The sequence below is a fragment of the Conger conger genome, chromosome 1 (genome assembly GCF_963514075.1).
Source record: "Conger conger chromosome 1, fConCon1.1, whole genome shotgun sequence".
NCBI lineage: Eukaryota > Metazoa > Chordata > Actinopteri > Anguilliformes > Congridae > Conger > Conger conger.
In genome coordinates, this window is record NC_083760.1 from 45,106,736 (window position 1) to 45,129,896 (window position 23,161).

General features: G+C 43.3%; 1 protein-coding gene across 1 annotated transcript in view; it reads right to left on the reverse strand.

Annotated features, from left to right (window-relative positions):
* Positions 1-23,161, reverse strand: part of tyro3 (TYRO3 protein tyrosine kinase) — a 37,266-nt gene that overhangs the window by 4,114 nt on the left and 9,991 nt on the right. Inside the window, exons 3-18 of the mRNA XM_061231826.1 lie at positions 22,758-22,858; positions 21,416-21,586; positions 15,328-15,414; positions 15,088-15,203; positions 12,767-12,947; positions 10,872-11,014; positions 10,362-10,500; positions 7,960-8,086; positions 6,019-6,113; positions 5,691-5,786; positions 4,555-4,638; positions 4,277-4,369; positions 3,626-3,747; positions 3,328-3,437; positions 3,051-3,210; positions 241-377 (exon numbers count right to left, since the gene is read on the reverse strand). Of these exons, the coding sequence (XP_061087810.1) occupies positions 241-377; positions 3,051-3,210; positions 3,328-3,437; positions 3,626-3,747; positions 4,277-4,369; positions 4,555-4,638; positions 5,691-5,786; positions 6,019-6,113; positions 7,960-8,086; positions 10,362-10,500; positions 10,872-11,014; positions 12,767-12,947; positions 15,088-15,203; positions 15,328-15,414; positions 21,416-21,586; positions 22,758-22,858 (1,962 nt within the window). The remainder of the gene's footprint in view (positions 1-240; positions 378-3,050; positions 3,211-3,327; positions 3,438-3,625; positions 3,748-4,276; positions 4,370-4,554; positions 4,639-5,690; positions 5,787-6,018; positions 6,114-7,959; positions 8,087-10,361; positions 10,501-10,871; positions 11,015-12,766; positions 12,948-15,087; positions 15,204-15,327; positions 15,415-21,415; positions 21,587-22,757; positions 22,859-23,161) is intronic.

The window sequence follows — 23,161 nt, forward strand, 5'->3', positions numbered from 1 at the left end:
ATTCTGAGTCTAAGTCTAAAACAAGCCCCAACGACACCATGATTACACCTGTAATGCACAAGAAAAGTAACCATTTTATTTTGGGTATGTAATTTTCAAGCTTCTGTTAAGAAAGGGAGTGATACTTAAGGGGTTAAGTATCAACCTTGTATGCATTTAATTCTACCCTCAGATTTTTACCTTGCGTCATACAGTCTGTCTATACTCAAGCACACAGAACAGACATGCTTAGACACTCACACGTCATCTCGGCAGTCAGGTGGCTGTTTGAGGCGCCCTCCCTTGATGAGGTACTCGTAGATCTCAGAATTCTCTACACCAGGATAGGGGGTCTGCCCAAGAGTCATGATCTCCCACATGGTTACCCCAAATGCCCACTGCAAGAGAATGAGTCAGAGAGAGTGAGGGCCACCATTGTATCTGAATTACTCAGCTAACCAGCAAAGGAATCACTGTGTGTGCTAAAGGTGTCTTTTATTCTTTTTCAGATAAAAGAAGGATCTTCCTAAACCTAAAACCATTCCCCATCTGGTAATTCATGGATGTGGAGGTTGAGAGACTGTGTGTAGAACAGAAGTACACTGCAGGGCAATGGAAACAGGCAGACTCTAGGAGAAATACACTTCATATCGTCCAGTCCATAAGTATTTGGATTGTGGTATGATTTCAGTTATTTTGGCTCCGTAGTGTACCGACTTCTTTTTCTTATTTCTCAGCCTCACAATGACTCCAAACGCAAAAGCGTAGAATCAAGACTAGATACTGAAAGCTTTCTTATACTTGCACTAATGAAGTGATTGAGTACACCTGAGTAATCAGAAGTAGCTGAGAAGCCAACTGTCCAATTACTTTTGATCCCCTAACAAGGTGGGCGGATAAGTATAAAAAGGGATGTAATTCCTATAAGTATCACCCAATGTGGATGTAAATACCTTCTAGTTAAAGGTGATCGTCTGCACTTTCATATTCATTATTTCATTTCAAGTCATAATATCCATCCATCCATCATCACCCACTTATCCGGAGTCGGGTCGCGGTGGCAGTAGGCAAAGCCGGGTATTCCAGGCGTCCCTCTCCCCAGCAACGCATTCTAGCTGCTCCTGGGGGATCCTGAGGCGTTCCCAGGCCAGGAGAGATATATAATCTCTCCAGCAGGCTCTGGGTCTCCCTCGGGGTCTCCGCCCAGTTGGACGAGCCCAGAAAACCTCCAAAGGGAGGCGCCCAGGAGGCATCCTGATCAGATGCCCGAACCACCTCAATTGGCTCCTTTCGACGCAAAGGAGCAGCGGCTCTACTCCAAGCTCCCTCCGGATGTCCGAGCTCCTCACCCTATCTCTAAGGCTGAGCCTGGCCACCCTACGGAGGAAGCTCATTTCGGCCGCTTGTATACGCGATCTCGTTCTTTCGGTCACTACCCAAAGCTTGTGACCATAGGTGAGGGTTGGGGCGTAGATCGACCGGTAAATCGAGAGCTTCGCCTTCCGGCTCAGCTCCCTCTTCACCACGACGGCCCGGTGCAACGCCCGCATTACTGCTGATGCTGCACCGATCCGCCTGTCGTGAACAAGACCCCGAGATACTTGAACTCCTTCACTTGGGGCAAAGACTCGTTCCCAACCCGGAGGGAGCAATCCACCGTTTTCCGGCAGAGAACCATGGCCTCGGACTTGGAGGTGCTGACTCTCATCCCGGCCGCTTCACACTCGGCTGCAAACCGCTCCAGTGCGTACTGAAGGTCACGGTCCGATGAAGCCAGCAGAACCAAAACCGGACACAATCACCAAACCGGACACTCTCCTCACCTTGGCTGCGCCTTGAGATCCTGTCCATGAATACCACAAACAGGACCAGTGACAAGGGGCAACCTTGGCGGAGTCCAACACCCACAGGAAACATGCTTGACTTTGTGCCGAGAATGCGGACACAGCTCTCACTTTGGTTATACAGGGACCGGATGGCTCGTAACAACGGCCCCAGTACCCCATACTCCCGCAGTACACCTCACAGGGTTCCCCGGGGGACACGGTCCAAAGCCTTCTCCAAGTCCACAAAGCACATGTGGACTGGATGGGCAAACTCCCATGACCCCGCCAGCAACCCTGCCAAGGTAAAGAGTATTTGTACCACTGGCCAAATACTTATAGACCTGTACTACTGTATGTAGTACAACCAGACCAACCTGCTCTAAGATCAGTCAAGGATTCAGCCTTGTGAGAGTCCGGGTGAATCCAACTGACTGAAATCCTGCCTTCCTGGGAAATTCTGCAGCAAATCGCATGTGGTCATCTCAAAGACTCCAACGCTACAGCCAAAAAGCTGTGATGACACCAAGTTCTGAGTGTCTCAACTGATAGCAGGAGCCATTATGCAAACCTTGTACTGTATAATGTATGACGTTAAGTAAGTGCCATAGTACGTGAAGAAAGGAGTTAAAATGCGAGGATGCAGTGCAAATAGATCAAAGGGTGTGATATATGTATTTAACCCTCAATAAAGGCTCAGCTTGTTCAAACAACATGGTCTGAACAGGTTTTCAGTTTGTGTGTGAAGATGAACCAGGACCAAGTTGTCTTGACTGTTGTGGGGACTCTAGGATCTCTGAGTTGGAGTGGTCTGGCAGGAGTATGAAGTTTGATAATGGATTGTAGGTGGCATCCATCTTAGGCTGTTCCTTAGGCCAGGACCAGTAATTTATATTTTATTGGGGTAAGCAATGGTGGAAAACAAGCGGAGTGCAACATCCATGTATTTCGCTTGCTTATAGACTAAATTATCGGCCTTATTCTATACAGGACAGGCCTGATATCATATGCAGGAGACCAGCAAAGAGAGTTGTCCTGCTAGCCAATCAGAAATGGCATGGTCAGGTTTCACTGCAACACAGCACATCACATCAGTGTAACCCAATGTTTTAACCAGGCAAGCTGTTCAACAGGCCAATAACTATACCATGCATCTCCAGGTCCTGTATGTATGTGTGTGTGTGTGTGTGTGTGTGTGTGCGTATGTGTGCGTGAGTACCTGTGTTTGAGAGAGGGAGAGAAACTTACCACGTCACTCTGGGTAGTGTAGACGTTATCTGCCAAGCTCTCCAGAGCGATCCACTTGACAGGCAGTTTTGATACAGAGCCCTGGCGGTAGTAGTCCCCACTGTAGATCTTCTTCGAGAGGCCAAAGTCCGCCACACAAACAGTCATGTTCTCATTCAGCCTGGGGACACCAGAGAGGAGGTCTTCTCACAGCTGTTTAACTGTGTGTGTGTTTGTGCGTGCATGTTAGTGTGCATGTGAGTGGGTACATGCACGTGTGAGTGCGTGACTTGCTCACATGCAGTTGCGTGCTGCCAGGTCTCTGTGGATGATGTTCTTGCTGCTGAGATACTCCATCCCTCGTGCGATGTCCAGCATGAACTGAACTAGAATCTGCAAGGACAGTGCCTGTGGACCATGGAACCAACTTTAATTTTCTGATTTTTATAAAACATACAATGTACAGCAACAACATGGATACATTTGTGTAACCACTGGATATAATAATACACCAGAACTACTTCAAATGACTAGCGTGTGGATATAATTTTTGTGTGTACGTGTACATATGAGAACATGTAGCGGGAGATACGTACAAAGGGATCTTCCCCCAGGCGTGACATCAGCAGGAAGGTGTGCAAGTCCCCGTGTTTCATGAAGGGGAGGATCACCATGGGAACAGGCAGGCGCTGCTGGGGTCGCCGGTGCAGGCTCACCCCTAGGGGGCAACAGAGAGGCAATGGAATCCCAGGAAAAACAACCAAGCTCTGGGCTCTGGTTTACTTCTGCCTGGCCTAACCCTTCTCCATTAATTTGCTAGGAATATCCCTCAGTGGGATAGGGACAGCCATATTTGGGGAGAGGAACTGCTGATCTATAACTGAGAGCTGGATGAAACCAAGGCAGGTAGACAGCATTTAAATACGGCAAATAAACTTGGTATTTCTCCAATATGCCAATGTGCATTATTAATTGTTTTGAAATCGGCTTGAAAAATAGATTGCTATACAGTATGTTTCTGGTAAACGACATTTTGTGGTTGCATTAGCTTAATATTCAGAATAATGTTTGCAAATCTGTTTAGTGTTCCAGGCTCTAATTGGTCATATTTCTTCCAGGAAGGTTCATTTGTATAAACTCTTGTCGACCCTTCCCTCATCCAACCACACCCACACCTCACTCCAACCACTTCCATCCATGCCTAAACCCCGCCCAGTCGAGCCATAACCTGCTTCCCCTCCACCCACCAATGAGCTGGATGACATTGGGGTGGTGGAAGTCCTTCATGTAGGCGGCCTCCTTCAGACACTGCTCAATGTCACCTGAGGTGTTGATATCAGCTGGGGGGGAAACGTGCTTGAGTTAAGGGCCCATTCAAACGGAAATACCTTTATTTTGTGACAAAATAGATCCATGCATACTTAAATCCTTTTATTTCAGTGTCAAAAGAAATCCATTCAAACTGGAACAGCTTTATTATTGTATCAAAACAAAATGTAGACATAGTTTGTGAGGCTACACTCACTTTTGAGGACCTTCACTGCCACCTTCTGCACAGAGCAGCCATCTTCGGACTTCAAGAATGCCTCCCGCACAGAGCCAAATTCACCTGGACCAACATCATCAGACAGCGGATCAGTGCATTGCGTAAGTCTTTAAGCCACAATATCGTTCCAGTTCCTTCTGGAAACATGTAGGCGGATGGTCTTGTTTGCCAACACTGTATTGACAATGACCAGTTCCTGTTCATGGGTGAATAGACGTAGCCTTCCACCCTCAGTACCAGTACTTCACAGCACTATACCTATTTCCTTTGTTCACTGAGCATAGACCTAATATTGTAGGACTACAGTGTAGGGGAGGATTGTCTCCTGCTTAGTCTAATCAACTGTACGTCGCTCTGGATAAGAGTGTCTGCCAAATGGCAGTAATGTAATTGTACTGTGACAGAGTCCTCCAGTCTAAATTATGGATTATGGATGCTACCGTGTAGTGACTCAAGTTGGGCTGGACTCTCTGCCCAGCCTCCCTCATCATGATTCATGATATGGTCCACCAAAGTGGCCCTAATATCATTGGAAATATGTCTCCATCTATTGCCCCTCTTTGTCCTCCTACTACTCTTTCTCTTCCTCTTCCCATACCTATACCTCTACCTCTACCTCTTGCTCTCACTGCCTCAATGTTTGCAAAGTTCTCACAAAAGAGGTGACCTTACCTGAGGTCTATTTGTAGTGCTAAGGCCCAGACTGATTGGTGTTCAAGTGTTTTCGTGTGTGTGTGTGGGTGTTGCCAATTTCAAGTATGTTTTATATTTTGAATAGAAGTGCTTTCCCAATGATTGCAAGACATTTCATTCTTGAACAAAGTGTCTAATGTAAGAAACAGTGTGTAGTGTTTTGTAAGAAGTGTGTTGCAGAATTGCAAACAAAGTGCAAAGCAGAAAATGTGTTTGTACTTTTGGTGCCTGTTTAAGGCATGATTTAAAACAAGGTTCTGATGCTTTTGTCAAAGCATTCCATTTTAGTATGCAAGCAATCAGAAAAATTGTAATATGCAATGACATATTGTAATATGTTATACGGAGTCAGGAAGTGGATTTTGCTGAACAGTTGAGCAGAAGCCCTGGCAGCACATGAACAGAATAAATGGGGGACTGACCTTTCCCCAACATGTGTCCCAAAGTGAGCAGCTTCTCTGGGATCAGAACATCCTGCAGCTTCGTCTTAAGCTCATCGCTGATTCCCAGGCAGTCCACTAGAGGGAGACAGAGGAACCCCATCAATCCCACTGCACCCAGCTGTGTGCTTAATTCCACTCTTATCCCACTGAGTCTATTGTGTGGTTCACTACACCCTTATTGGATTTAATCTGCTGTATAGTACACTATGTTACACCCTTATTTCACTGAATCTACAGTATGGTTCACTATGCCCTTATTCCACTGAATGTCCTGCGTGATTAACTATACCCTGCCCAACGCACTCACAGGTAGACTCTGGGAGGTCTGGGCCATGTCTGTTGAAGGATCGGGCCGCTGTGAAGGAGACCGTTGTTTCAGCCCCTGATGGCTCAAACACAGACCTGTAAGGAGAATATATGTGACAAATTCAACAAAACAACTGCACGGCAATTTTTTACAGTTGAGTGTGAACTCTTAATGATGATTAATACTATAAGGGTTAGAAATTTCCATATTTTTCTGGGGCATTGCATGCCATGCTTTATTTTTCAGGGGAATTATATATATATATATATATATAATTTTTTTCCAAGGGCTCTGGCATTTGATCTCAGTCACACGCCATATGACTGCCCTGGGAGGAGATGCAGCACTTCAAGAATTTTTCTCACTTGCCACATGGAGATAGAGAGCGGCAACAAAAACACAAAATAAAATAAAAAGTCTTCACCCTTCCCCCTCATGGGTTCCGGGCAAAAATAATTAAACTAATAAACTAAAATAAAAAATGTAGAAGTAAAACCGAGCTGTCCACTTTTCAGCCAGCCCCGCTGCTTTTCAAATGTGTCACCCTTCCAAATGCTGCGTGATGAAGCTCATGGATAAAGAAAGTCAAACAAAAACTTCACCACAAAACTGGCGCTTTGGATCTCCCACGCTCGGCAGGTACAGTGGAAAGGAGCACACTTTCAGCACCTGGGCTGATTAGTTAATGCAACCCAGGTGTGTGTGCCCTCTCCACCAGTGAGGGGCCGAGACAATCTGCTTCTCAAACAGTCCGAATCTCACAAACCTCATAAGCATAAAATGATGAAATACTGTATTTGTTTTTATCAACTTGGCTATGCCATCAACAGCACTAGACTGATCCACTACGATCACACTTTCATGTCCCTCATGTCTTCAGCCACAACTTTATTTGCTCTTTTAATGTGTGAAAAATGCTTAGATATGCTAGCATATTATTACTGCATGTGAATTTAGCATAAGCATAAGTGTATGTTGACATGAGGCCCCTGTTGTCTCAAGGCTGTGTATATTATATTTATCTGTACTGGTAACAAAACTAACCATAACAGTATTACGGTGGATAAGCTTTAAATGAGCATTTTCCTTCCCACACCAAGCCAGCCCATCTTTAATTGGATCTTTAGTGATATTCATAACAATCTTAGAGTATTATCAGCAACCCTCTTCATTTCCTTGATTCTCAATGTGCTCAAAGGCAACTGCTACAGAACTGTCACAATTAACAGTTAGTTGTTAGTTGTGTCCGTGAATTATATATGTTTATGCCAAGTATAAGGACATATCTTAAGTGGCTCTATGAAATAATTTGACTGTACAACAAAAACACTGAAAGCAGCCATTTCTGATGCAATGGCAGGTATAGGGATATTCACCGGTTCAAATAATATACTTCAGATAAATGGCTGTTTGCCTGTCAAAATTTCTGCCCACGAGCATGACAGTCTCAGATTTCATGTGCAATAGGAAACACTAACTGCAAACAAGAATAAGATTAAATTAAATTACTTTTCTGGGAATTTGCTTTCAAGCATGAGCCAACAAATGCCCCTTTACCAGCAACTGTAAAGCCAACACAAGAAAATGACTAGCATTTCTTAAAATTCATATATTCTATAGATATATATATATATATATATATATATATATATATATATATATATATATATATATATATATATATATTAATTTCCATTGTCTGGGTTAATAAAATAAAAAAAATAAAAAAGTGAACTTCACCTTTTAAGGAAATTCTACATCGATCCATTCTAGATACTTTACTGTGGCCTAAAGATGTCCTCTGTTCCACAGTGTACTCTATGTAGCGAATGCAGCTAACAAAACCCAACAAGCACCTAAAGCTAAACCAGTTTTTTACCCTAAAACTAATGTAGTGGAGGGGCAGGTTTTGGCTGAGTTTTTCAGGGCGCCACTGCCTACCCAAACTGGGTCTCCTTCCCCCTGCGGCGCACGAGGACGGTCAGCAGCAGACCCACCATGGTGGCCACCAGCAGGCCCAGCAGCAGCCCCACCCAAACATGGCCCCTCTGAGCATGAGGTGGTACAGCTGCAAAGAGAAATATACACACACACTTACATTCACATACCCCACACATACCCCACACACTTACATTCACATACCCCACACATACCCCACACATACCCCACACATACCCCACACACTTACATTCACATACCCCACACATACCCCACACACTTACGTTCACATACCCCACACATACCCCACACACACACACACACGCTTACATTCACAAACCCCCCACACACACACACACACACACACACACACACACACTCACATGCGCTCACATTCACATACCCCACACATACCCCACACACGCTTACATTCACATACCCCACATACACACACACACACACGTTTACATTCACATACCCCACACACACACACACACACACACGCTTACATTCACAAACCCCACACACACACACACACACACGCTTACATTCACATACCCCACACACACACACACACACACACACACTTACATTCACATACCCCACACACACACACACACACGCTTACATTCACATGCCCCACACACACACACACACGCTTACATTCACATACCCCACACACACACACACATACACACACACGCTTACATTCACATACCGCACACACACACACACACACACACACACACATACATGTATATTCTACACACACAGACACATCATGGATACACAGGCACACATACACATGTGAATACATTCAAACACCTCACACACAGTGTCTCCATTATGTTTGGGACAAAGACCCATCACTTATTTATTTGCCTCTGTACTCCACAATTTGAGATTTATAATAAAAAATAACATGTGGTTAAAGTGCACATTGTTTTTAATAAAGGGCATTTTAATACATTTTGGTTTCACCATGTAGAGGTTACAGCAGTGTTTACACATAGTCCCTCCGTTTCAGGGCACCATAATGTTTGAGACACAGGAATGTTAAGTAATTGAAAGTAGTCGTATTGAGTATTTTGCTGCATATCCTTTGCATCCATGACTTCCTAATGTCTGTGACCTATCAACATCATCAGAGTCTGGATATCTTATTAGTTGTCCTCCAAGTGATACTATAACTATTTGCATTTGAATGGATCTGAATGGGAATTGGGGGGTGGGACTAGATTCAGTCGTAAATTATGTTGATACAGTATGGAACACATGTGTTGGCTAAATGGCTTTAAGTCATCAAGGGTCCACCACTGTGCTGCTGCAGTGCTATGCAGTAGATACAAAAATAATTGTTTCTCTTGGCAAATTGTCCTATTGAACTCAATGGAAAAAATATTCTGGAGAAACAATTTTCGTATCCACTGCATATCTAGCACAAGCATGGTGGTTTGAGGCTCATTTGAAAATCCCCATCCCTCCCTACCTCCCTGTGAACCTTAATTGTTGTCTTTGTGATTTACGTTGTGTTTCGGTATTTTTAGTTGGCTAGGTAAGCAGTATTTGGATAGTTAAGTTTGGTCACTTTTGCTTTGTTGTTTGTTTGTTTATTTGTTGTTTAAAAAAAATAAAAAATAAAAATAGGTCCTGGTCCTTATCTTTGTTGTACGAGTAGCAATTGAAATTGTACTTCCCTCTCGGGTCTTTCAGCGCACTTATCCCTGGTTATGGGTATGCACTTTGTTGTACGTCGCTCTGGATAAGAGGGTCTGCCAAATGCCAATAATGTAATGCAATGCTATAGGCCACCCTACCTATCCTAACCCGCTTATCCTGATCAGGGTCGCAGGGGGGCTGGAGCCTATCCCAGCATACATTGGGCGAAAGGCAGGAATACACCCTGGACAGGTCGCCAGTCCATCGCAGGGCACACACACCATTCACTCATACCGACGGGCAATTTAGACTCTCCAATCAGCCCAACCTGCCTGTCTTTGGACTGTGGGAGGAAACCGGAGCACCCGGAGGAAACCGACGCAAGTACGGGGAGAACATGCAAACTCCACACAGAGAGGCCCCGGCTGACTGGGATTCGAACCCAGGACCTGCTTTCTGTGAGGCTATATATTAACTATATGTGATTATTTTTATCACAAATCTCAAATTGAGTACAGAGGCATATAAATAAATTATATGTCTTTGTTCCCAAACATTATGGAGGGCACTGTACATACACATACACACACAGTCACACACCACACAGAGACACACCACAGATAGATGCATGCATGTCACATGCGCACACACACAAATGCATGAATGTCATCCACATAAACACAAATGTGTACACGCTTTTCCCCCAGGTTTTTAACACCAATCCTAAATGCTTGAGCGGGACACACCTGTGGCAGGCATCACCAGGACCGGGAGGCTCCAGGGGCCACACCCTGCCACAGTACACGCTGCAACCTGGAACGTGGCGTTGAAAAAGCGACCCCCTCCTGACAGGTGGGCCGTGTTCTCCTTGAAGAGCAGCGCCTCCTGCGGGACAATACAATCCTCGATATCGGAGTTCATAGTGGAATATAACCTGACGAATTCATTTCAGCCAGACTTTGACCAGAATATGACCTGGCTAATACACCTCAGACCAACTGTGATCCGAATATGACCTGGCTAATACACCTCAGTCCAACCGTGATCAGAATATGACCTGGCTATTACACCTCAGTCCAACTTTTACCAGAATATGACCTGGCTAATACACCTTGGTCCAACAGCAAGCCTTATAAACACAGTGGCATGGATGGCGTTCGAATGAAAACACCACACAATGACATAGCCTTTGATTTTCAGTAATGAACCGAATTTGGTGTCTCTTGCTGAACTGGGCCCTGCTCGGGGTAACAAACCTGGCTCTCTCCCCCCAGGCTCCACTGCACCTTGTAGCTCTGCAGTCTGCCTCGTAGCTCCTCCAGCTCCAGGGCAGCCCAGCTCAGGGACAGCTGCTGCTCCGTCAGCTCGAAGGTGAGGTTCCGGGGCGCAGCCGAGGGCACTGCGAGGGACAGGGTGAGACCTGGGTCAAATATGTCATAGTTTTCGTCTTCAAATACTTTTCTGTGCTTGATTGATCTTGCCAGGTGCAATTGAGGGGGGGGGGGTTGCACTTTTGGAGAGTATTTCCTAGGTTCCAATACACCAGACAATTTCACTTAAGCGTATAAAAGTATTTGAATCCAAGTAATTAAGTATTTGACCTTCATCAACGCACCCAGAGGACGCAGCCATGGACACCACAACCACAGCCTGGCTGTAGTACCGCTGTCTGGGGCATGCCAATGTGATGCGCTCGCCGAGCTGTAACACTGTGTATATTTCATGTTTGTTTTTTCACCCCAAATACCTACTTGCTTGTTTGGTTACAGATGGGTAAACAGGTCTAATTCTACAATAGACTTGAGTGAAATTCTGGGGGTGCACTTCAGAACTAGGACACAACTCCGAAGAGGGAGGGGAGATTTGGTAACGCTCAATAGAAAAGCTGCAGTGCCATGTTGACCAGTAGATGGGAGCAGTGTGTCTGAGCACCCTGAAATCTATTGACATAGATGGTGGACACAAACACACAATGGCTCATTGTGCCACAGGGGATGGCATTCACTGGAGCAGGGCCAGGCCTGTCAGTTTACAAACATGCTGAGGAGGACAACTCCAGGCCCCCCTCCCCACAAATGCTCTTCTTCTGATTGTCCATGAGCTGCTCCCCTTCCCCCGAAACCCACAATTCCCCCCTGCCTGCCCCCAATGCCGTGCCTGCCGGGAAAACAGGGCCTGGATAGGGGAGGTAGGCCCCCGCTTTGCCTGCTTGTCTCTCTTGCCTGTTGGGCACAAAGTGTCCCACTGCATTCAAGCCCCACTCACTGGCCAGTTAGAGAGAAAGAGTCTAATCCTCCCACACACTGAAGTGCAATCAAAAGCCAAAACTTTGCTCCAGTGTTGCTGCTACTGTACTCAGCTTTTTTGTTATGTTTACCAGATAATGTCAACTGTAATGAGGATAAAATGACTGTTTTCATTCATTTCGTTGTAGCTATCATTTTATCTCCAAGGTCATACTGACAAGACGATAGCAACAGTGGAATACAGCAATAAACAGTTATGGTTTAAACACTCTAGCACAGAAAATTCTGTATGATACAGGCTTGGCCTTACAGTCACAAGCTTGGGTTTGGTTTAGTTGAAATTTAGTTGACAGGGCGGCCTGTAGCGTAGTGGTTAAGGTAAAAAAGACTGCGATACGCAAGGTCGGTGGTTCTAATCCCCGTGTAGCCACAATAAGATCCGCACAGCCGTTGGGCCCTTGAGCAAGGCCCTTAACCCTGCATTGCTCCAGGGGAGGATTGTCTCCTGCTTAGTGTAATCAACTGTACGTCGCTCTGGATAAGAGCGTCTGCCAAATGCCAATAACGTAACGTAATATTTTATGTGTAATTTGTCAAATAATCATTGTCTATAATGATCATGTCATTGGTTGACTATAATCAGCTGGCCACAGCAATGGGACATTACTGACCTCATTCTGCAGGGTGGGTTCAACCTGGAAGGATTCCTTGCTACATTAGTTGCTATAGGTGCTCAAGGCTTCTAGCTATCATCTGTGAGAATTACGCCTCTCATCTGTTTACAGCTTGCTCTCTCTCCTGTAGTGTCTCCTCTATAGGGTGTAAAATAGTGACACGGTTTCGATAATGGCCCAAGGAAATTGTGTAAGTTAATTGGGGTGAAAATGCATTTATGAATGACACACCTGCTTCTGGTGTTTGGAAGTCAACCCAGCTGGAGAAAGGGGAAGGTCCAACTTCATTGTCACAGCAGATTCGCACTCTATAGCGCGAGTAGCACTTCAGTCCACCAATGTTCTGTTCGAAGGGCGGCACCAGCACACGTCTCTCGGGAAGCTCCACCCTCTTCCCAGAATTCTCAGCCATCTGAGATTTGAGTGGGATAAATACATTAATTGCAAAACAATGTTATTAATTAATGAAATAGCCCATACCAGCAAGCCTCAAACCAGCAGCAGTTTGTTGAAACTACCACAACTACTCTTGCTCATAGCTTCACAACCAATTTCTAATGTGTTGTTTTCTTCTTCCCCCACTTTCTGCCTTCCTGTCTTTCTACATTAATCGGAAAAGCTGGGTTTTATATTGCAGTCCATTATCGTCTCCAACCAGCTCCCAGCTTTAAAGGCCAACCTGCATATTTTGCATGTTTTTGAGCTTTAGAAGTATGCATATTTTAGGGTCTAAGCACAATTTTTCAGAGCTGTTTGTTAAACAATTTCCCACGTGACATAGCGTATGATGTGTGTAGGCCTTTAATTTCTATACACGAGTAAAAATTTAATTGATGGAATGTTGAAGAGTAGAGATCAAGGGCAATTGCGAAAGATAAGCTGTCAAATCATACTAGGGTGTTACATTGGATGTCATTGCCTGTGTAGAATTTCACTGGCATCACACAAAATATAGTGTTTTTTGTTAGGACTACGGTTGGTCCTGTAGGACTGAGTCCTTGTATTTACCGTTGATGATGATAATGTGAAGAAAAACACTGAATGTGTTTGGATTGTAAGATTTCAAGACAAGTGCAGATTTTTAAAGCTACCAATACCAGGCACAAAAGTGCACATTTCAAATGTCGTGGTCAATACAGGACAGTTGGCAACCCTTTCCCTGCTGGAAAAAAAAAACATTTCAAGCTTAGTTTTGAAAGAGCTGGTAACTGGTTGACCTGTTCAAGGTATCAAATGAGCCTCAAGCCACTGTGGTGCTGCTGGATATGCCGTCGATAGAAAAATAATTGGTTCTTCTGAATATGTTTTCCATATAGTTTTTTTTAATTTAATTTTTTTATTTGTCAGTAGAAACAATTATTCTCGTACCTACTGCATATCTGGCAGCAGCACGGTGGTTTGAGACTCATTTGATACCTTGGACCGGTCAACCAGTTACCAGCAACAGATACAAAAGCTGATATGTTCAAAGTTGTTTAACAAATCTAGATAAAAAGACCCGGAAATAAAAGCTGAAATTCGGATCTGTCATCTTATTTACATCTTTTGACCTCAAATTATCTTCAGTGTATAGCAAAAACAAAGGAATTGACCTTGCAGTTCCAATACTTTTGGAGGGGTCTGTTATAGGGCACGTCACAATCTTATGAATACAAGAAAATGTGTTCACAAAAGATCCATGAAAAGATGTAAGATCAGCTGGCTCTGTATGGAATGCAAAGAGCAGAAGCACAACATTTGTATTACTAAAATTAATTTGTGGGCAGGATTGTCAACTGTAACAAAGAATTTTGTTCTCACAAAAAGTGTTAACTTGTACATGAACACAATTAAGGAGTCACACCTGCAAGATTGAAGGTTTCACTGTGTATTCAAGTCTATCCTAACTGATTAATGAGCGTTAGCAAGATGCTAAGGCAAAAGCTTTGACTGCGTGTGAGGGAGGTGAAGCCTGGACCCACAGTGAGACTATCGTCCTGATTACACCATGCAACACTGGGCAGAGAGGAGGCAGACTCCCTGGCTCCGGTCCAATGCTTACCACACCACCTCCCATACAACAAACAAAGAAAACAAGAGTAACCCAGACTCACTCAATAACAGAGAACGTCATAAAATATGGCCAGTCACCAAGGTCATATTTCTGTTCTAATTAGTTTTTAACAATAGCTGTGATCTGCCCTAGACAAATAAAATGAAAGTGCTCCACTTCTAAGCCCTCAGTGCAAATGGAAGATAAGTGGAAGTGAAAACAGGAAATGAAATGAAGGTGTTTTATGTCCATGCATGATTAGGCTGGACCAGGGGGGAGACAGAGAGAGATGGAGAGAGAATGGGAAGGACAGGACGCGAGGAGGGCTAGAGACAGAAAAGATGGACCACATGAGGAAGAATGAGTAAATAATAGCGTTATAATAGAGTCTTTTTTAGGACTGAATGACTGAGGTGAAATATAAGCTTACTGCTGTTCCCGGTCTTGCCATTCCCCCAGAGCTCATATTTACATAACAACGCTGAATAAATTTACTGAAACTATTTGGGTATGGAATCACCTGGATAGTGCATGTCTGCAGGGCAGAGTGTCCTGTGAAGCCAGGGGTCCAGGCCACAGTGACGTTGTTCTCCTGTATCTTTACCACCTCAACTACACTAGGGGCTTCTGGAAGAACTGCAGAGAACAGCATACTGGGAGTGAGTCACATTGACCTTTAACACACAACAAAATGAAAAAATGGAAACAACACCTGAAAAAAAAAAAGTGCTTTGCACTTCAGGTGAAGGGAGAGCCTCACCTTTGATATGTACAGTCCCCGTGCGTGACACTGAGATTCCCCTGGCATTTTTGGCCTCACAGTAGAACTTGATGCTTTCAGTGACTCCTGTATGATCAAAGACCAGAGAGGAATGAGGAAACACTATGGAAGAGCAGCAAAGTGAACACACAGAATACCTGACAACACACATTTCAAAGGTTAGATGTGGCGAGCCAGTTAAAGAGAGTGAGTCATTAGTAATCGCAGGAACATAGGGTCATAACCATAGTTCAGGGTTTGAAGTTCATCTGAATCTGAGACTTTAACATTACATCAGGGACATGGAGTATGAGTATCGGTCTACTGTCAGGTTCGATATCCTAACCGTTGTAGATCAACACTCCAACCCAGAGATGTTAATAAGCTAAAATGAATTACTTCAGAATGATAGGCAGTAGGACACTACATCGTCTGAAGAACACCTCTTGAATTTTCTATCATCAGAAATGTAGCATTTGAAAGCATTCAAATATACACTCACTGAGCACTTTTTTTAGACTTCTACTACTGTAGTCTATCCACTTATCATGATGCGTTGTGTGTTCACAGATGCTCTTCTACATACCACTGTTATGTAATGATTTGCGTAACTGTCACCTTCCTGTCACCTTTGACCAGTCTGGCCATTTTCCTTTTTTGTTTTTTGCACAATTCTTTGCAAACTCTAGGTACTAGTGTGTGTGAAAATCCCAGGAGATCAGCAGTTTCTGAGCAGATACTCAAACCACCCTGTCTGCTACCAACAATCATTCCATGGTCAAAGTTACTTAGATCAAATTCTTTCCCAATTCTGATGGTTGATATGGGGATCCTGACCCGATATGAATCGCCCGTATCTACATGATTGTGCGCATTGCACTGCTGCCACACAATTGGCTGATTAGATAATTGCATGAATAAGTAGGTGTAATAAAGTAAAAATGTTCCTAATAAAGGGCTTGGTGAAAGTATATATTATTAGGGGCGACATGGCTCAGGCAGTAAGAGCAGTCGTCTGGCAGTCGGAGGGTTGCCGGTTCCATCCCCCGCCCGGGCTGTGTCAAAGTGTCCTTGAGCAAGACACCTAACCCCCAAATGCTCCTGATGAGCTGGTCGGTGCCTTGCATGGCAGCCAATCGCCATTGGTGTGTGAATGTGTGTATGAATGGGTGAATGAGAAGCATCAACACAGATAATGATATCTATATATTATGTTATTATGTTCAAAATATAGAAAATATATTCGGAAATTAAACATACATACTTCACTCAAACTTCACTTCCCCGAAAAAATCTGAGACTTTAAACCCATGCCACAACCTGAAATTTGTTGTCCAAATACTCCCTCTCCAACCACTCAGTCCTCGTCAAATCAGCAGGCTTACTGTACACGTCTATGCTTACTCTCCAACCTCTCAGTCAAATCAGCAGGCTTACTCTACTCTGTCTCTATACTCTCTAGCTTCTGGAGAAAATGATTCACCAATTCCTCAAACATATGCATGCATTCCAGGAAAATCTTTAACCAGAATTTCTGCAGAATGTTGTAGACTGACAAACTCAAGCCTTGAAGACGTCAGTGCAATGCCAATCTCTACACAGATCAGTGCTAATCTCTGCATAACACTGCTCTCACTTGTCACATTTATAGTTAAAGAAAAACCCTGAGAATAATGTTCCCACACAGGGTCACAGACCTCTCAGATGCACAAAATGTCACGGTTTGATCATTTCATGCGCTGCTTATTACCCTGGGTGGCCTGTAGCATAGTGGTTAAGGTACATGACTGGGACCTGCAAGGTTGATGGTTCTAATCCCGGTGTAGCCACAATAAGATCTGCACAGCCGTTGGGCCCTTGAGCAAGGCCCTTAACCCTACATTGCTCCAGGGGAGGATTGTCTCCGGCTTAGTCTAATCAACTGTAAGTCGTCCTGGATAAGAGCGTCTGCCAAATGCCAATAATATAATGTAATGTAATGTAATGGACGTATCATCACATCTTATCCATGGCTTAACGCATCACTTCCATTTTACATATTTTTCAATTTGCAGAACTTGATATTTACTGAGGAATAGAAAAGGAATAACCACATGGGAATTTAATCTACAAATCTGCCACAAGCAAAGTTATGCACTCCCTACAGCAGCGTAAAACAGTATTATCAGTTTCCATTGATTTGGCAGAGACAAAATTCCTACATTCCTTCAACCCTCTCAGCTTCTTAACTACACGAGGCTCCAGTTGGCAACAGTAGTTTCCAATGCAATCTTGTTGTACAGAACATCCACTGCCAGGGTTGACCTTGGACCCGACCCTTAGAAAATTTTCAAAAGATGGATAAAAGTGTGATGTTTCAGTTTAATTTGCCTGGCGACAGAACATTCAATATTAAGAATACAGAGCTGATGATCTGTTGAGTCTGTAGAATCTATGGCACCACCCCCTCCCCAGCACCCTAACCCCTGTACTACACTCCGCAGTATTGATCCCTCAGTAATGGGCTCTAATGCATCCTTTACAGGATGTGACTGCAGTGACTGAGATGCAGTGTCCAGTAACACACGTGGGCTAGACACTGTACCTTGCTGAGCATAAACAAAGGAGTGCTTGATTGTCAAATGACTGTGCTTCTGCACTGCAAACATCTGTGCATAATGCAAGTCCCACTGTATCCTTATTTTATTGCTACAGCTATACCTGTAACTAGAATGCTCTAAATCAATATTTTATCACATCACAGCAAAAGATAATTACTTTATAATTACAGAACTGTTTAGAGTCTATGATTATCTAATATGCAAGTAACACTAACATTTACATGCAAAGTGATATTCTAATGTTATTACAATGCTGAAGTGTAAGCATTTAGAGTATAACATGAGTGAAGTATATACCTTATTCCAATAACAATAAACCAGAGTGGTTTTCATGAGTGATCGGTGTAAGATGTGTGATAGTCCACTATTAACCCCTTCAGTCTCACCGGCCCAGGGCTGGGCCGATGAGGGTTTTTTTGCATTCATTCTTTTTTTCACAGTTAATTTTCAATCACTATGGTAACAGGATATACCACTTGAGAGCATTAAAAGGCATGGTTCTATATGTATAACCTATATTAAGATACCATTGCTTCAGCGACAAGTTCCTTATTCTGTAACATGTGGGTGGCAAAAGAAATCCACATACTACAAGAAATAAGGCAATGTCAGTGTCCTTTTAACAGCAAGGGTCCCGCGAACCTAAAAAGTTTGATGATAGATATAAAAGAAAGGTTCATAGAATGTCCATTATTAACTTAGAATAGCTCTGGAGGAATTATCATTGTTGTCCGTATCGCTGTTGCATACTTCTACAAAAGTACTTATACATATGAATGCTATTATCTACATTTTGTGTAGGCTCTCTGGAACATGATGAGCCCCCATAGGAGCTTCTCTGACCAGTATCGGTAATGCAGTTGCCCAGTAAATGTGTGATCCCCATCCACGAGAAAGAAATACAGTATAACTTCAGCTCCGCCAAGAACCAACTATGGACATGTTAATGACTGAAAAGCATTTTAGCCAATGACATTACATTTCAAAACGTGTATAGTTTGTTAGGCTTACAACACGGGATGTGTTTTTACCTGTGTAACAAAACTGCAGCATTTTCAATATGCATGCTGAGACTGTTGCGCTTCGGCAAAAACAGTTCTTGAGATTTTATGACAAAATTTATTTTGCGATGGGTACGCCTAAATAGAGGACTTCCTTTGGAGGATTTCCAAGGAATCTCTCGTCTGAGTATTTCAGAGGAAGACACTGTTGACTCCACAATAGAGGGCATTTTCAGTGGTGTGATTCCATTTTATATGGGTGAGCAATCACAAAATATTTTATTATTATTCAGTATGCTTATAAATAAGGAGCCTGCTTTTGAATAAAAAATAGCATGTGAAATAGTAGAATGTGTTTGACTTATTGATGGGGGTTGGGTATTTGACCAAAACTTCAATGGACAACAATGACAACAGTTTATTAGTATATAAGATGTTATTATTGTGATTATTGTATGATCTTCTCAACCTGTTGCTGCCTGAGGAGAGTGCAAGGAGAGGGAGGTAGTGAGACAGAGAGGTGACAGGATAAAAAGTGCTGTATAGTTTAGTAAGAAGAATTCAGTATTTTACACCTCAAAAGACCCATAATGGCCGGGTTTCCCGATAAAGAACGTTCTTAAGAGATAAGAAGGCTCTTAAGAACGCTCCGGACCCTTCTTACAAAGCCTTCTTATGAAAGATCATCTTAGGCTAAGAAGGTGTTTCGGGAAACGCGTTTGCTTCTTTCAGGAGGCCTAAGAAGGTCCTTAAGAACTTTCTTAGCTTAAGAACGTTCTTAACGCGTTCGGGAAACGCGGCCAATATCATTTAGTCTGTATTTGAGCTTCTTTAACTTTGTTTTAGTAATATTTTGGAGTAATTCTAATTCTTGGAAAACAAACCCCAAAGGGTTACCTTTCAGAAGAGACCAGGATTATGCCTGTACTCAAAAGGGTTTAAGAATAGTAACTATTTTATTTTGCTTTTAGTCTTTTTCAAACTTGTGTCAAGAAAAGGGGCCATAGTAAAGGGATTAAACTCCATTAAAATATCAATTTGTGTTGGCCTTATTCAGAATATACCCCCCATCCGGAAATTGGCGCATGTCTGCACATTCTGTTTTGCAGGGAATGTTGGGTTTGCCACAACGATAAGCCCATTTTTTTGATGGAATGAGTATAATACCATTTCCAGACAGGTCAACGTTTCTTCCTATGGGGTAAAATGCCCTGGGATTACAGCACTTATTAGTTGGGTACCTTTTTGAACAAAGTACATTTTAACAATAATATTTCTCAAGGAAGCCTTGCAAATGCCTTCCTGAATAACTAGCAAAATATTTATCAGGACAATACATAAACAAATAAACTACATAACAAATAAGATAATGCAGAAATGTATATTCAGACAGATTTTTGGTATTATGTTGTTTAAAATCCTTGTAAAGCATGCAAAGAGGTCAGCAAAGATAAGTGTATATACAAAGATAAAGAACATATCTTACTCTACCCGTACACAAACTGCTGTTGTTATACGTAAACACCATCATAGACAAAACGCCCAAAGGGGTAAACCCTTATAATAGTGTTGTGATGCCCTCCAGTCTTGTTCCATTAAAGTAAAAACATTCAGAGAGTGACCTTTGAAGCAGTTCAGCAATCCAAATAGCTCTTTTTAGCATTCTTGGCAAAATCTTAAAGATCTGCCATTAATCCCATTTCTGTTTAATCCATGAGTCATAATCTGTTATGGGTGGGTTGACAAAGCTCAAACCTTTTCTACCACCACTCATTACATTTACATTTTAGGCACTTACCACCAACACTCATCTCCAGAGTGAAAGATTACATTCTTTAGAGACAATCCATTCATACATCTGGATATTGAGGCAATTCAGCAGGTACCTTGCTCAAGGAAAACAACCCTAAAACCTCAGAGCTGCCAGCCAAATTCCCTAACCATTATGCTATACTGCCACCTCAAATCTTGATTTAGATTAGTAATGTGAAATTCAAAGTCAGTCTGTCCATTTCAGGAATTTGTGCCAGCTCCTGCTCTTCATTATCTAATTAGCTCAATCATATCTTTATCTCATACACCAGCTACAGCCACACACTGCAAGTGTATCCTAAAGAAAAAGTGGACCAGCATAGTTTATAGAAAACGACTAAGGTAATTGGTTGGAACAAAAGCCAGCAAACACCCCATCACCTCATTCCTGGGCAACCTCTTTATTGATAGAGCAATTTTTTGGTTTGTCTTCCAAGCATTTCCTTCAAATTCAAAGCTTCCTAGAATGGTCTCACACTCTTATTACAAACAGTGACGAGGGGGGCAATTCTCCACAATAACAAGATAACTTTCTAGCCAAACCAGCCAGAGAAATGCTGCCAAAATGAGGTACAATACACTTGACACTTGTCCCTTGGTCCCAATGTTTGACTTCAATTTAATGCGCCTGGGGTGGAAGTCAAGAGGGAAGCAGGAAGAGAGGCAATGCTTTACCAGGGACGGAAATAACAGAGGGGGAGGACGTGGGGTCTCCTTCCTGAACTCCACCCAGCCACCAAAGCACCTCCACAGGCTCAGGGGGGCCCACAGCAGCACAGCTCAGATTAAAGGGGACCCCTGGAAAGGTGGCCACATCAGCAGGCTCCAGCATAAAATGAGGGACACCTGGGAAGGGGGGAGAGAGGGGAAAGTAAGGGCACAGCAGCCTTTGGTCTCTCAACATCTTCAGCCATGCGGTTCATGGAGAAGTTGAACATCTAGAGCATCGTAAGGTGTATACATTCATTCATTCCTGAACAGGGTCGCAGGGGGGCTGGAGCCTATCCCAGCATACATTGAGCGAAAGGCAGGAATACACCCTGGACAGGTCGCCAGTCCATCGCAGGAAACACACACACTCATACCTATGGGGCAATTTAGACTCTCCAATCAGCCTAACCTGCATGTCTTTGGACTGTGGGAGAAAACTGGAGTACCCGGAGGAAACCCACGCAAACACGGGGAGAACATGCAAACTCCACACAAAGAGGCCCCGGCCGACCGGGACCATCCGTGCCGCCATATAAGGTGTCTAGTTACTCAAAAAAGTATACTAAATGCAGACTTCTTCCAATTTAGGTCACACTACTGCAATTCTTACATTTATTTAAATGGATTTAGATTTCGGAAGACTGAATATTGGCTAAGATGTTGATAACATGGTCAACCTTTAGTTGAGGAGTAGGTAGGGACCTGCAGCATGGCAAGCTTGGAAACTATACTATATTTTTTTACATGTTGTGTAATGTTTTCTCTTTTGTGTCATTTCATCAAGTGATCACTCCGTTTCTATCCCAAGCTGTTTTTCACTTCTATTTGACAGCATGCCCAGATTTGGCAGGACCGGGAATCAAACCCCAGTCTTCGGTGTGCAACTGCAACAAACTGATGCCTGCATCAACGTGCTTTACTTTAGCTGTGTGCCACCACAGCTCAATAGGGGTGCCAAATTGTACCTTAAAAGGGCAAAAGTGGGTGCTGGTTGTTCTTTCCAACACTTCATTCAACTAATTAACTAATCATGGTGTTCAATCAAGTAGAATGATGTATCGTAGTGCTGGGCTAAAACAAAAACCTGCACCCACATTGGCCCATTTTGGATAAGATGGGGCACCCCAGCTCCAATATATCCAGTACGCAATGTGGCCAGTGTATGGACAGGTGCTAAAAATAACAAAAATACTGGATAATAATGAAGAATACTGTCCACACAAATACAGCCATCTTTCCTTAAATACAGAACTACTTCTCTGTAATACAGCAATAGTGTCAAATACAGTGAAACAGATGGTTTTACCTTCTACAGTGATCCAAGCTGGTTCAGAGGAGACTATGATTCCTCGTGACTCTGCCTCACACCAGTACTTCCCAGCATCCTGCTGCTGGACAGATTTAACACTGCCAACAAAGACACAAACACCCATGTGACCACACACTTGCGTCTTACTGTTGCCGCTAATGCCCACACCTCCCACTTCTGCCACCACTGCCCTCTGGCTCTCACACTGCTACACATCCCCCTAAAACAGGGACACTCAAAACACAGCCAGTTGTACTGCTGGTTTTCATTCTTCCCCTGAGCTGGAACCTCTGGCCAAAGAGTACATTAAATAATCTATTATAAATCAGATAGAAAAGAAAACCAGCAGTATGACTGGCTTCATGAGTATCCCACATGCACACATCCTTCTGTGGACACCA